The 15,113-nt window shown below is 43.4% G+C and overlaps 1 protein-coding gene across 4 annotated transcripts in view; it reads right to left on the bottom strand.

Moving 5' to 3' along the window:
- Positions 1-15,113, bottom strand: part of LOC145295994 (hydrocephalus-inducing protein-like) — an 865,028-nt gene that overhangs the window by 397,991 nt on the left and 451,924 nt on the right. For all 4 annotated transcript variants that reach the window (XM_080141978.1, XM_080141990.1, XM_080142009.1 and 1 more), the window contains one exon: positions 14,288-14,471. In XM_080141978.1, the coding sequence (XP_079998104.1) occupies positions 14,288-14,471 (184 nt within the window). The remainder of the gene's footprint in view (positions 1-14,287; positions 14,472-15,113) is intronic.

Below are 15,113 nucleotides of genomic sequence, written 5' to 3'. Positions count from 1 at the left end.
GAAAGCTGCAGGAGGAGCTGGAGGCACCAAGGGCTGGAAGGCTGCAGGAGTGAGCAGGAAGCACTGGAGACTGGAAGTGAAGTTCGCTGCTAGTGGGTCTCAGGAGACAAGCAGTAGTGAATTGCATTAGAAGAAAAACTTATTAGCCCTGATAAGAGCTGGTTGTTTAGCCCTGATAAGGGCTGTTTGAACTGCTGCTGAGACGGCTGCTGCTAGGAATCCTTCGGCTGGTGGATTTGGTCGACGTGACTGGTAGCATCAGTCGTCACTTTGGGAGCCTCTTTCTACTCCCCATTTATTTAGTGCTTGGCCCCGGCCCTGGCATTATCTACTGCCAGAGCCCCATTTGGGGTCCAAGACACTTAGGCATGGAGGCAGTAGGGGGAAGTTGGGGTCGAGGGTCATACTAACTAAAAGCTAGATCTTTCAAAGACTTTATTTGGATCCCTACACTAAGACACTATCACCATAATACCTCATTCTAACCATGGAGTTTATCTACTTAAAATATCCCCGTTGGATTCATGTCTGAAAGAAATAAAATTATTTACATGAAACAAAACAAAATTACTCTGTACAAACAAAAGGTATATATATATATATATATATATATATATATATATATATATATATATATATATATATATATATATATATATATATTTATAATCGGGATGAGATGATGGGGAAGAGGGCAAGCTAAAATACACTCAAAAAGAAATAAAAAGAAAACAACTAAACAAAATGCCTATGGGGGCGGGTTAGTAAGGGATCTTCCCAACCTAATTCTAAATATGGAGCGCCCACTGTTTTCTGATCCCAAAGGTCGAAAGCAAGCAGGTCGTTCCATAGTGGGGAGTGGGGAGTGGGGGATCTAGGTGCAGTATTTTTAAAAACAAATTAGATGGGGATGGGTAACATAGGGAATGGACGGCGTCTTCCAAGATAAATGTAAGTATAGGGGCAAAACAAAGGGTGGACTGGGCATCTTTGGAAGCTCTCTAGTACCGAGGACAAATAAAATCTGGGAGAGAATCGACTTGCTCTAGTCTAGCACCTAATAAAGACTTTTCTATTCAAAGTGGTTAAAAACTCAACTATCCTAACTAATATATCTTTGCCCAGGGCTGGGCTCCATAGAACCTTAGCACCGCCTGACCAATACCACTAGGGTGGGAAAACGAACCTAAACCTAGTACCCATCTCCTATCAAAGTCTACGCAATGTAATCTTTTCAAATCGCATCTGATCTTTACTTTAAGCTGATGCTGAAAGTAAGCAACCAGATCCCGATCCGAAACAGATTCAACCCCATAAACAATGTCAAGACATGTAATCCATGTCACTAACCTAGTTACTACTAGGATCACGAAAAACACCAACCATTTCTCCCCACTACATACACCAAATCAAGTGGCACCAACTGCTTGGGGTCGATGCGAGCTGTTACCTCTCTGACGTACTCCCAGAGCCTTTGAATTCCGCTGCAAAGAAAAAAGGCGTGATCCCTTGTTTCGTCCTCGTCCTCATTACAGCAGGGACAGAAGGGAACATATTCATCCCTGCTGCAGTCTCTGGCAAGCACTCTGAAAAGTGGCAGCGCATTCCAGACAAGTCTCCATGTTAATGAAAATTCACTATTATTTATATAACTTCTGGCTGGTGCCCAATTCCACTGAGAGAGAACCTCCTCCTTCGACATGTGTAGCCATTCAACCAGCAGATCTTTTGCGGTCCCCACCATTAAATCCCGATATAGCCTCCTCCTAGGCCGTGCAAGATCACTGGACCCTGGCAATGCCCTAAGGGTGGCTCGGCATTCAGAGAGGAAAAGCGATTCCCCCACCAGTCTTCTGCAACCTTCAGTGGCAGGAGCGGGTATGAGCTGTGGAAAAGCTTGCTCCACAGCTGGTACCCAGTGCAATTCCTCAAGCAGTGTCCGACTCAGGAACGCCAACCTTTCAGCGTGCTTGTGACTTAATAGGTCAGGCATCCCCAAGCCTCTCTCGCTAAGCTTCTGTGTACAGACCTGTCTACAGACATACGGCTTTCCCCCTTTCCAAAGAAGTTTGAAAAGGAGTCGCTCTAAAGTCTTACGATGGTCCGCAGGCAGAGGAAGTACTGATATCCGGAGTCCTGGTCCAAACCACACTCCGAGAATCTGTACCGGGCCCTCGCTCCAGCCGAACTCACCTGAAAGGGTATCTCTTCCCGACTAGATGCCCAACTGCAGGCCAATGGACTTGCTGCAATTGACTACGACCCCTGTGACTTCTTCATACTTGGCGATCGCCTCCATCACCACTTTAATATTGCTACATCGTGCAACGAACACGGTGACATCATCAGCGTACGTGGACACTCTGGCAAATTTGCAGCCAGGTAGAGCTATGCTGCACAGGACTGGTCTAGCCGCCTTGTCCCTTAACTTGCAAAGGAAAGGCTCTAATGCCAGGACATACAACAGAGGTAACAGCAGACAACCTTGGCACACCAACCGAGAGACCCCAAAGGACTCTGACAACCTATCGTTTACTTGTACCGATTCCATAGGATTGTGATACAGAACAGAGATCAACTTGCAGAGTGATGGGCCTATAATCATCTAAGTCTTCCCCACCATGCCGCTCTCTTTTCTTCAGTAGTGTGACCACTCCTTTGGTAACCTGCCCAGAGATGCATCCCTGAGCAAACCAGTGGTTAAACACACCCGTCAGAAGAAGAAAAAACATGGGCGACAGCCTCAAATACAGTTCGTAGGCCAGACCATCGAGCCCTGGAGATTTGTTATGGCCAAACTGTTTCAACACAGCTGCCCGTCAGCACATCGCAATCCCTGTCAGAAACAAAGTGAGTTTCCTGGATAGCAGCTATATCTACCTCAAGGGCCACGAGATCCCTCAGCATGCGAGCTGCCTTGCTTCACATTCAAACTAGCTAGGTTCAGGTTCATAGTTCCCTAACTAGTAATATTCTTCAACAACGGGTCTAAAGTCCTCAGGGATAAGGACGTCAAAGATCTGGCCAAGACTACCCATAACCAGGTCGGATGTAAACCGTCCGTCTTGTGATAGGGCCCCAGCATCTAGGAGGAATGTTAGTTTAAGTGCTCTAAAAAAGAAGGGGTGGACAGAAAACGAGCCCCTCCCTTTGCACTTCGCTGCTACATTACCTAAAAATGGGTGCTCCCCGTCAGCCATTTTGATGTCCGGGAACGCCTTCTTTCCAGCATCGATCATTCACCACAGAGCTTTTGCCCTCTCTCTTCTATTTGCTCTCGCAAACGTAATTAGCCTTGGAGCATCGGGAAAATTTCTGGGGCTTGTGACCTCTTTTCCCTCTACTTCTGTCAGTTGCTCCAGGCTCTTTTTATCTTCTCTGTCGGCCATTAAGGTCCCCGATAACCTAGTTGCTGTCTGCTTCGCATATTTTTTCTCCTGGCCAAAATGGGAATTTTCTCGTTTTCCCCTCCCTCTGGACTGAAATGGGAGCCTTGTCTTTGGTGACGAGGACCTCTCTGGGTCCCTCTGTAGGGATGTTGAATAAGGGATGGGTGGGTAGAACTTCCTCTTGTGTTGGGAGAGGGGTTGGCAGGGTAGGAAGCTCAGCAGTCTAATCTTTCTGGTTCTTTGTGGCTTCTTCTTTCCTTGTTGTTTTGTTTTTGGCGTCTCGCCCTCTTCCCCTGATGAACTCGCCACCAATTTTCTCTTGCCAGAACCTGCTACCACTCTGGATGTGCTCGGCGGGGCGCCTCTGTTGTCTGTGCCTTTTTGGACACCATCTTGCTCCAAGTATTTCCGGACTTCTCCTCATTCTCCTTACTGCCGGGAGTTTCTTTTGGAGCCGCTCTTTCTACTGGCTTCATTGCAGGTTGCTTCTCTGGGCAAAATTTGGCCAGGTTTCTGACAATGCCAGCAATGTGGTCTCCTACCCTCCACAATTACTGACATTGTCCAGCCTTCACAAGTCAACTGTACTGGTATGTCTTGAAAGCCTTTTCTATCGACCCGGATCTGGATTTTATACTTTCCAGTCATTAGGTTCCTGGGTTCTTTTACTGGATTGACTGCTTCGACCTCTCCATACTGCACCATTATAACCCCCATTTAGTTTTAACAGAGGAAGCAGAGGACCCCCAAAACCGTGACTGTTGTTCTGTGTTTGGATTGGTACTTGGGCTTGCATCTTACTGTCTTCCATGTGATGTCTCCTCTTGCCAGTTTCTCGGCCTCTTCTTTGGTTGGCAAAAGGAAATCCCAAATGGCGTAACTCCTCCTGACGTATATTGTGCTGGTATATTAAGGTCCCCGAGCAACTTGACCATTCTGTCCTTGTGTACACCAGTTAGTTCTTTGTTCTTGGTGTCGAGAGTGACCAGTGAGACAGACCTCTCCTTTATTTGGTCTGTAGTCCCTGGAAGGACTTTGATGACTCTGCCTTGTACATAGTCTGCGTACTTGTTCTGGAGTAGCTCCTTGTAGTGCTGCGGGGACTTCTCCTGTTGTGGTGTGTTGCTTTGTTTGGGTGTTTTGGTTTTCTCCGGGCTATTCGTTGTTGGTGTTCTGTGTGCCTCCGGAATGGGGGAGTCCATTACCAAGGCCAGCCATTCGTCGACTGTTTTGATTAGTAACCCCCCCTAGAGAGCACCCATCTACTAGCACTAGCTGCTTCATGGATATTTCTTCAGCCTATTGGTGCGGGATTTGGATATTTCCTGGCCTCGAGCTATATGCCTTGGCAAATGCCCATTCGTTTGCGATGGCACCTGGGGATTGTTCACTTCATTTCTTCCAGGCCTTCTCCTGCTCCACTCTGTCTATGACCACGACCTTGGTTGGGACGCTTGTCAGGGCCATCGGAAAGACGTCTCCTCGTTGGTATTGAGACATGGGCCTTTGACGGACAACACTGGGGTAGCACCTGGTGTGGTACCTCCCGACACGGACATGGATAGTGGGGTACCACTGGGTGTGGTACCCCCCGACACAGACATGGACACGGACACTGGGGTACCACCGGGTGTGGTACCCCTCGACACGGACATAGGCACAGACATGGACGATGGAGTGCCGCCGAGGGACAGGACCCCGGACGTTTACCGCCTCTGGGCCTAGCATTGAGGGCGTCCCCTCGTTTGGGCGGAAAAGCCATTTTGCCGGCCCAGCACTTAGCAGAGACCCGCCAATTTGGAACTAGAGGGGCCTTCGCCTAAAAAGGCACGTCAGTCACCCCTAGACATGCCGGCTGCTTAAGTCTCCACCAAGCACTGGACTATCTGCATATCTGCAAAAAAGGGAAAAAAGTGAACAGTTAATGACCCAAGATGGGCAAAAAATAGTCAATAAAGGAAAGCTTTAAGGACCTCACCACCAAAGAATGGGGTTGGTCCTTAAAAAAACAATGAAGAAACCCTTAAACTTGAATGAACAAGTGTTCAAGTGGGTATAGGCTGGTCAGAATACGGAAAAGCGATGCTCCTCCTACTCTCCGGCTGAGCTGGCTGGATTTATTTGCTTCCCACTGAACAAATTAGGCACAAGGCCGTTTTTAATGTGGAGAGATTGAGGAAATGGGGACCAGCTCTCCGGGGTGTAGGGGAGCTGGGTAGTGACAATTAGTATGAAGGGTTTCCCCTACATTGAACAATAACTGATTGCTACAAGAGCAATGGTCTTATATGTGCGGTTGCTCCCACATATGGTCTTTATATTTAATTTATTTTGTTTAAAGAAAAAATTACAATTAAAAAAAATTCCAATATAAAATTAAAACATTTAAAAAAGTAAATTCTCCAAGAGACAAAACAAATTTAGGCACAAGGCCCTATAAGATCTGGGGAGGGGAGTGTTGCAGGGTCTTTGTAACTAAAGTAAGAATGGCGTCTGTGGCGACTTTACTCTTGACTGGCAACATTTACCACAATACCTCATTCACTCTGTGGAATCTAAACCTAACTAATGAAAACCCCAGCGTTTTTACCAAAAGGATATATATATATATATATACAATTTCTGTGTGTGTGTGTGTGTGTGTGTGTGTGTGTGTGTGCATTTTTTTTTTTTTTTTTTATATATATATTAAAATGTGTGTGTTTGTGTGTGTGTGTGAAAAAGTTCAATTCATTGGAAAAAATAAAAAGTTCTTGAATTTGGAAGAAAAATAGTTCGTGTTGGGAAGTGGGAAATATAGGAAAAATGTACAAAAAATAAATTTGCCTAGTGCATTGTTAGTAAGGTCCCTCCCTAAGCTAATCTAAGTAGTTAGATCGCCTACTGTTTTCCGGGGCACCGAAAACAAGCGGGGAGATCCCTAATGGGGATTGGGAAGACTTCCTATCGGGTGTTGGGAGTAAAATAAATAGATTGTTAAAAACAAAAAGGGGGAAATATATTTGGTGGCGACCTTCGAGTAGGGGATGATAAAACAAAAAGATAGGGAGGGGTAGTGGTAGGGTAGCCTCGGAAGGTTCTCTAGTGCCAAAAAATAAACAAAAAATAGAGGGACAGGATCTCATTTGTACCACCAGTCAAGAGTCTCTTTACGTTTTATTTGTCTAACCTAGCGGGATGGGCTCCGTAGGACCCAGTACCGCATGTGCCATGCCTATGGTGGTAACACGAATTCAAACTTGGCGCCTCGTCGGATGCACAAGCTAGCGTCATGCACCCACCTCTTGTCAAAGGCCACTCGATGCAACCTCTTCCAATCGCATCTGATCTTTACTTTAAGCAGATGCTTAAAGTAGACTATCAGATCCCAATCCGGAACAGATATCCCTTCGCGGACTCGCTTGAGGCGTGTGATCCATATGACCATCCTCGCTACTGCTAGTATCGCTAGAAAAACCATTCTTTTCTCCCTAGGCAGCGGCGGATCAATGTTCTCCACAAAATATGATTCGTCGAGTTCAAGCCAGCGCTTGGCATCGATGCGAGCCGTCACCTCGTTGACGTACCCTAGGAGGGTCTTGAACCTGCTACAGCGGAAAAAGGCATGACCGACAGTTTCTCTCATGTCTTCGTCGCAGCGCAGGCAGTAGACCCGGGTTTCTTCATTGTAAAGGTTGAGTTCCTCAAGGAGGAGCAGTGCGTTCCGGACAAGTCGCCAGGTAAGGGAAAATTCCGAATTTGTAAGAAAGTCCCGTCCCGGCGCCCAACTCCACTGGGAGCGGACCTCCTCCAACGACATCCCCGTCCGTTTCACTAGCGGTTCTTTTTTGCTACGCCCCACTAGCTCCCGATAAAGCCTGTTCCTATACTGTTCGAGGACACTGGTCCCCGGCAACGCTCTAAGTGCGGACCAGCATTCGGCGTAGAATGTTTGTTCCACCCTCGGTCTCCGCCGTGCTTCGACCGAAGGGTCAGGTGTGAGATTGGAAAACGAGCTTTCAACCGCAGTGACCCATGGAACGTCTACATACAATGAACGGCTCAGGAAGGCCAACCTCTCTGCGTGCTTGTGACACAGAAGATCGGGCAGTCCCAAGCCTCCCTTGCTCGGATTTCGAACACAGACCTCTCTGCAAACATAATGCTTACCCTCGTTCCACAAGAGTGTCGAGGTGCTCCTGTAAGCTGATTCGTCGTTTTGCAGGGAGGGGAAGTACAGACAAACGGTAAAGGATGAGCGGAAAGACATATGTAGCACACGCCTCCACCCGACCCTTCAAGGACAATTTCCTTCGAACCCAAGTCTTAACAGAGGATTCGACCTTGGCTTCTACTTCTGACCAGTTTTTCTTCAGCTGGAGACCCAGTCCGAACCACACACCAAGGATCCGGACCAGGCCGTCAGTCCAACTGAAGATGCCCGGAAGCGAATTTACTCCGGTCCAGGCACCCAACTGCAGACCCACCGACTTACTGCGATTGAAGACGGCCCCCGTAACTTCTTCATACTGAGCGAGCGCCTCGGTGACCACTTGAATGTCCGTGGGGCAAGACACGAACACGGTGACGTCATCGGCGAACGCGGAAACCCTGGCTCGTGTGTCTCCAGGGAGAGCTATCCCGCGCAGGACTGGTGTAGTCGCCTCGTCCCTTAACTTGCGAAGGAGGGGTTCCAACGCCAGGACGTACAAGAGAGGCGACAGCGGACAACCCTGTCGCACCGACCGGGAGACGGCAAAAGACTTCGACAGCTTACCGTTGATCTGCACCGCTACAGTCGGCCTGTCATACAATACAGAGATCCACTTGTGGAAGTCCGGATTAAATCCGGCGGCCTCCAGCACAGATCCCAGGAACCTATGGTCCACCCTATCGAAAGCCTTAGACTGATTCAAACTGATCAGCGCGGCCTCGGTGTCGTCTTCTGTCCCCTCTATGATCGTGCGTATCAGATGAAGATTGTCCTGAATCGATCTCCCCTTCACAGCATAGCTCTGGTTTGGTCTGATCAAGTCAGTGATGACAACCTGCAACCGATTCGCAAGAACCTTGGCCAAAATCTTTAACTCTGTGTTTAGCAGAGTCAAGGGCCTGAAATCGTCAAAATCTTCCTCCCCACCATGCCGTTGACCTTTCCTCAGCATTGTGATCACTCCCTTGGTCACCTGCCCAGGGATGGAGCCTTGAACAAACCAATGGTTGAACATATCCTTCAGAATAGGGACCAACATGGGCGACAGCCTCAAGTAGAATTCGTAGGGTAGACCATCAAGCCCCGGGGACTAGTTGCAGCCGACCTGCTTCAACGCAGTAATGATCTCATGTTCTGCGACAAGCCCATCACAGCTAGCCGCTCGAGCCGCCATGAGGCGGGGCGAGTCGGCCAAATAGCTGCCAAACTCTTCGACCCTGAGTCTGGGTTGTTGGGTGAAGCGCTCCGATAGATGCTTCCGAAACCCCTCGCAAATCTCCCGCGTCGACACGAGGGCGTGCCCTTCCAGGTCGTTTACCTTTCGAATGTACTCGTCCGAGCCGTGCCTTAGAGCAGCCTTACGCTCAACAGCATCAACATTAACAGCCTCGTTCGAGACTTTCATTAGCCTAGCCCTAACTATCTGGCCCTCGTACCGCTCGCTAGCCAAGCGGCTGAGGTCTTGTTTAGCTAGTGCTATCTCCAGGGGGTCCCCACCCTCCAATGCCTGGGTCAGCCTATTCTCTGTACGCTTCTTGGCCTTAGCCTTATCTAGTGCGAGGCGTTGGCTGTACTTGACTGAGAAACGTCTAATCTTAGCCTTGAGACTAACCCACCACTTACTCCCGGTAACCGCCCCCACTAATGCCCGTTGGATTATCTCTGTAACCTTCAACCAGTAGTCCTCCAGCTCCAACAAGGTGCTGTTGAACTTCCAGTATCCAGCCAGTCTAGGCCTAGGGCTCAAGTTCAGATGGGCCATAACTAGTTTATGGTCCGAGTGTCCTAAAAAGTGGAACGTGGGGCAAGATAGGAAATCTACATCGCCTCTTCTAACTAACATCCGATCCAAGTAAGTACTTGGATAGGAAGGCGTATTAGGATGCCACGTCCACATCTCACGCCCCGGGTGATCAAGGCGAAATCTGTCGACTAGGTCGCACGAAGCTATCAGGTCAGACAGACTGCTGTCACACCACACCGACCCGCTAGTCCCCCCGACCTTATCTATCCTGGGATCAAGGATGGCGTTCCAATCACCCATTAAGACTACTCTCTCTGGATCATCTACAAAGCCCTCCACCCGTCGAAAGAAGGAAGCCCTCTCCACAGCGGAGTTGGGCGCATAAACTGCAACTATCCGAAACACACTGCTATTAACGGCAACATCGATGACAATCGCCCGCCCGTCCTCGTCCGCGTGAACAACATTCACCGACGCTGATAGGGTGCGATTTACTAGCAAGGAGATTCCACGACTATAGGTATTGCCATATGCAAGTTGGCTTGACTGGGCCAAAGTCGGCTGTATTCATTTGGGAAGAGTGATATTAGTGGTGTCACTCCCCACAAGACAAACAAACGACTCTAATTAATTCTAGAACGAAATTTGTGCAATCAAAAATGTCTTGGGAGTTTGTTGATTCCATTAAAATTATTTTGTTTGAAAGTAAAAAGTCAATTATCTGAATTGTTGACGTTAAGCTTGATATATTTGAATTCCGATGTGCGTAGAGGAGTCGAGGATGGAAAGAAAGGGAAGGTGAACGTATTCACTGAACCTGGATATTGTTTATACGTTTTGCTTGCGTTAGCCTATTCTGTCCTTTGTTTAAGGGAAGGGAAAGCGAGGAGAAACAGGTGGGGGGGGTGAAGAAATAAAAAAAAATGGAGGCAGTGATTTTGAAACCGCAACAGGGTCACCGTTTGTTGATTTAACTTCATAATCACTCACATAAAAGACATGATATAAAGTTCACTTGCTCTTTCCTCGCTTTATGTGACACCTTTGTCAATCACTGTCTTTATCTAATGTGATATGCATTGATTTGAATGTAAATGATGCTTCGCCACTCAAAAAGATAATATAAAAAGACTAAAGTCGAGAGGGGAGAACAGTCCAGTTCTTGGAACTGAATCAAAAAGGTTGGAATTTAGAATGTTATAGGAACGCTGGCAAGAATTCATTTTATAAATTATACTTTATCCAAACCAGTTCTATTAATATCTTGTCGTTTATTTGTTCATAACAGTACTGTATAGTTTGAAACAAGATCTCTACAAATGTGTGATAAGTCCATTTTCTAGGTACGTGCAAAATGAATGCCGATGCTCAAAATGTATTAATATTTTGATCCCTCCCTTTACTTAAAAATTCACCAAAAATCAGGAAGTGAACAAATTTTAATGAAATTTTCAGTATTTATCAAATAATGATCACAAAATATAATAAACCCATTATTTTTATTTAATTTAAATCTTAGTAGAAATGTATTATTTTAATTAAACAACAAGTACCTATACTAAAGTTATGTCTTTTAGTAGTAAAAAAATGCAGGAATTTATTTTTGCTTTTTTATGAAAATAAAGCATCATAAATTGCAACAATTAAAAAAATTATTAAATTTTACAGGAACATTACAAAAAAAAGCCCTTAAAGCCTGTATTAATGAATTTAATATAACTCGAAGGAAAATTAATTTCTTGAACTACCAATATTATTATTGAATTCGGCATTGTTTATTTAATATTTTTCACCCCTAAAAATTACAATTGCAGAAAATATTTCTACTTATTTTTTTTAGATTACAGGTGCCACATAATTTATATAGGTAAGATTCTAATATTTTCCTTGCATGAATGTGAAACTTTCAGCATAACATAATCTTTACATAATCTTAAAAAATAAATTATTATTTTCTTTAATTTAAAAGCAGGAACATAGAAAAATAATTAAAAAGTCAGTAAAAATTATACAAACGTTCACGATAAGAATCCACGGATGCACGGCTGGGGGAAGTGGGGGAGAAAACCCAGACCTCCTACCTCCCTTAAACTACCTGACGTCATTTTCAGACAGCCTTTTGACTTTCTGAGATTTTAGGCTTATGTATAATCCATGTTTCGATACTTCCATTTTGTTTAGATTCTTCAAAGGCAGAATATCTCGCTTTTGGGGATTTATTAAGCTATTTGTCTGTACAAACAAGGTGTTTTTTTTTATTTGATTGGATATCTTACGACTTTACTAATTACCTTTGACATAGACTCAGAAAACTAATATTTATCTTTCAAAGGATTTTTACAACGAACTTTCAAAATTTAGCTGAATTTGTTAGTTCACTGTGTAAACATTTTTCATAACTTTTTTTTCACATGTACAAATATTTTTTTCATTTTCGAAATTAACTTTAGTCTTTATCCCCTTTACGAGTCGTGACAAACTAGTCTGTGTAGTAATTTCTTTTTCTTTTTCTTCCTCTTTTTTAACAGTAAAAAAAACAAAACGGACTCATATGGCTGTACTTCCTGACCTGGTCATCGAAGTACATGACTCATCATTCCTCCCAAATATTTGGAGACGGGAAAGGGTTGGTTTGAGCCCCCCGCCCCCGATCCTTCCATTGCTTTAATCTTTCTTTGTCCTTCCTCTCTTTCTCTCCTCTTCTCTATCTATCTTTCTATCTCCCAAGCTAAAAATTAATAATTTTTTTTTTATTTATTAAAACGAATATGTCTACAGTCGACCTTTATTTTTTTCATTTCATATATAACTATTTGATTTGATTTTTAACAACGTAACCATGTAACACAATGAACTTGCATTTATGTACATTCCTTGCACAGGTCGTGATCATCTGCTTGTTGTCCCCATCTGAATTCATCTGTCCATCGTGCTTACTTTAGTCTTACTGTCAATCATATGATCTTGATCAGTGCTGCATTAAAGAGTTTTCCCTTTCTATGATCAAAACTAGTTTAAATCAAATAACATTTTATTTGGAGAAGTTAAAATGATACTTAGTTTCTTTATCAAACGACAGACTTGCAGTTAGGACAACATTTCTTTCAACCAAACACAAATAGTTCTTCTGTTTAAGGTCCCAAAAGCTACTCTCTCTCTCTCTCTCTCTCTCTCTCTCTCTCTCTCTCTCTCTCTTAAACCAACAGAAACCAACTAATCTACTCTGTCCATTTCACTGAAATATATATAGACATCTCTTTTCATTTTTCACGCAATCAACCTACTTGAAAATGGCAGCTGTTCTATCACTGGACATAAAAACATATTAACCAGAGGGTCTATTATCTGGAGTAGACATCCATCATCATATCTTATGCCAATATTAGATTCATCGTTGGGCATCAAGGTTACAGTCCATCAAATATTTGTCAGTTGTTCCATCAGTGGAGTCACTTAGGATGTGTTCTATTGTCTGTTTGCCACAAGGGCAGTTGCTTGTTGTTACTGATCTTCACTTGTGGAGATTGTCTTTCTCGCTTGCTCAGTCCGGGGTCACCCAATCCTTGCATAGGAGATCCATTCTATGTGAAAAATATTCTCTGGGGTATTGGATAGCTTTGTTAAAATAGTCATTCCAATCATTACATCTTCCTAAGATTCCAGTTTCTTTTCATGTTGTACAGAAGACCTTTTCCCTCTCAGCTCTGCAATAGTTCTGTGACTGTACAAGGTCAAGGCTCCCTTTGGTTGTGAAACTGTTTTATGATTTCATTCATCACCAGAGAAGTGGGAGGATTGGTCCTCTCCTTGCTTGTATTTTGGATTCTTACATGAATATCCCTTCAGATATAGAGAGGTGCCATGCCAGCCAATCTGTACACTATTAATAGCAAGGTTGGTTTGAGTTTCCAACTGATTCTGCAGCATGTAGTTCTGAGTCAATTGATTTGGCATGGCACAAAGATGAGTGGTTTCAACAATGACAACAAGTGCAGGTTTTGCCATGAAGAAGTAGAGTGTGAGTCACCTGATATCTAGCGGTAAAAATCTGCTGTGGGACTGCTATTATACAATGCAACACAATGGAGTATGTAAATATCTCCACTGGACCATCTATAAAATGTTGAATATTGAATGCAGTAGCAAGTCCTGGGAACATACACCAAATAAAAACAGTTGGAAATAAGTCATACATCATCCAGGATGACTACGCAATTCCTACAGCTATGTACCTAGAAAATGGAGCTATCAAACCTGACATAGGAGAAAGAAGCAACCTTAGTAGAAGTTAGTGCCCCCAATGATGCTGGTTTAAACAGAGCTGAAAGGGAAAAGATAACGAAATAAGAAGGTCTTATGCATGACATGAAAATAAATTGGAATCTTAGGAAGTTCTTCATCATTCCAGTAATTGTAGGAGCAACCAGATTCATGAGAAAGAATTTCAAAAACTATCTGACGAGTATACCTGGTGAACCAAGTACAAGAGAGATACAAACAATTGCACTTAAAGGAACAGCTAGAATCTTTAAGAAACTCTCACCTGGAATGTATGAGATCGCAGTCTAGCATCTAATGGGATGTGCCATCCCCAACAAAATGATGACAAAATTGAAAAAATAAAACAAAAAAACAAAGAGCAGACAATAAATTTGTAGAATTTAAAGTGGTCTGATTTCTTGGCATGAACTCTGATTTTCAAGAAGCTATTATATTTAAAAAAAAACCTAGTCAAATTCTTAAATGATTTCTTTCTATAACTTTCCCACTGTAGGCCTGCCATTCATGTATTAAGTCAACCCACAAAATATGTCAGATTGTGTATATTTGATGTATTACTCTTAAACACATTAAATCCTGTTATATTTTATGTTTTTTACTTTATCGCTTTTGTTTATGAAACTGATAATTCTTATAAGTTGGACTGTAAATAATTTAAGAAAAAAAGGTGTTAATACTTACTTTCATCTCTTTCTTTCTTCCGCTCGCGTTCCTGATGGACTGCGTAATCCAACTTGAGGCAGACGAAAAGTATATAGCGTCTGTTGTTAAAAGCCTTCAGAATGATTTGCACTGTGTTTACAAGACTAGGACAGTATAAGTTTCCCAAGCCGTCAAATATGATGCCCTTATGACAATCGCTCAACTAAAATAAAACAGAAAAAAAACAAGAAAACATCAATAATAAATATTGATATTCACAGGCAAATATACTTAACACTTAAAAAAAGAAAACGATAAATCATCAATGAGTTATAAGGTGTAAGGCTTTAAAGCTTCATACTTACTACCTAATTACACACACACACATATTGATGATTCATCATTTTCTTATATATATATAATATAATAATTATAAATAAATAACACAAAGACAGACTCCACCACTGCTCTGAAGAACTGCCTTTTCAGTTTGTCAGTTAGCCTTAAAGTCCATACTAACTGCAGCTTATCCAATGCAATCTATGCTTTTGAGATGAAAATTTTGATATCTCTCTTCACGGAACCTATGTTACTGGCCAGGTACATAAACTCAGTGATATCTTTCAGTGATGTTTCATCTAGACCTTTGATCACCCCTCCGCATTGGAAGTCATAAACTTTGTCTTATCCGCATTGAAAGTCATAAACTTTGTCTTATCCACATTAACATAAAGACCAATAATCATTTGCAGACATTTCTAGCTCATGTAACAGCATTTGCACATCAGCAGTGTTATTTGTGAACAGACTAATATCTTCTGCGTAAGTTATGTATGCTGATAGATAGTGTCTACCTCTGGATTCA

This window comes from Euprymna scolopes, chromosome 2, assembly GCF_053919585.1.
Source record: "Euprymna scolopes isolate OS-2025 chromosome 2, ASM5391958v1, whole genome shotgun sequence".
NCBI lineage: Eukaryota > Metazoa > Mollusca > Cephalopoda > Sepiida > Sepiolidae > Euprymna > Euprymna scolopes.
Note: the sequence above shows the minus strand (reverse complement) of the source record. Positions and strands in the feature narration are given on the sequence as shown.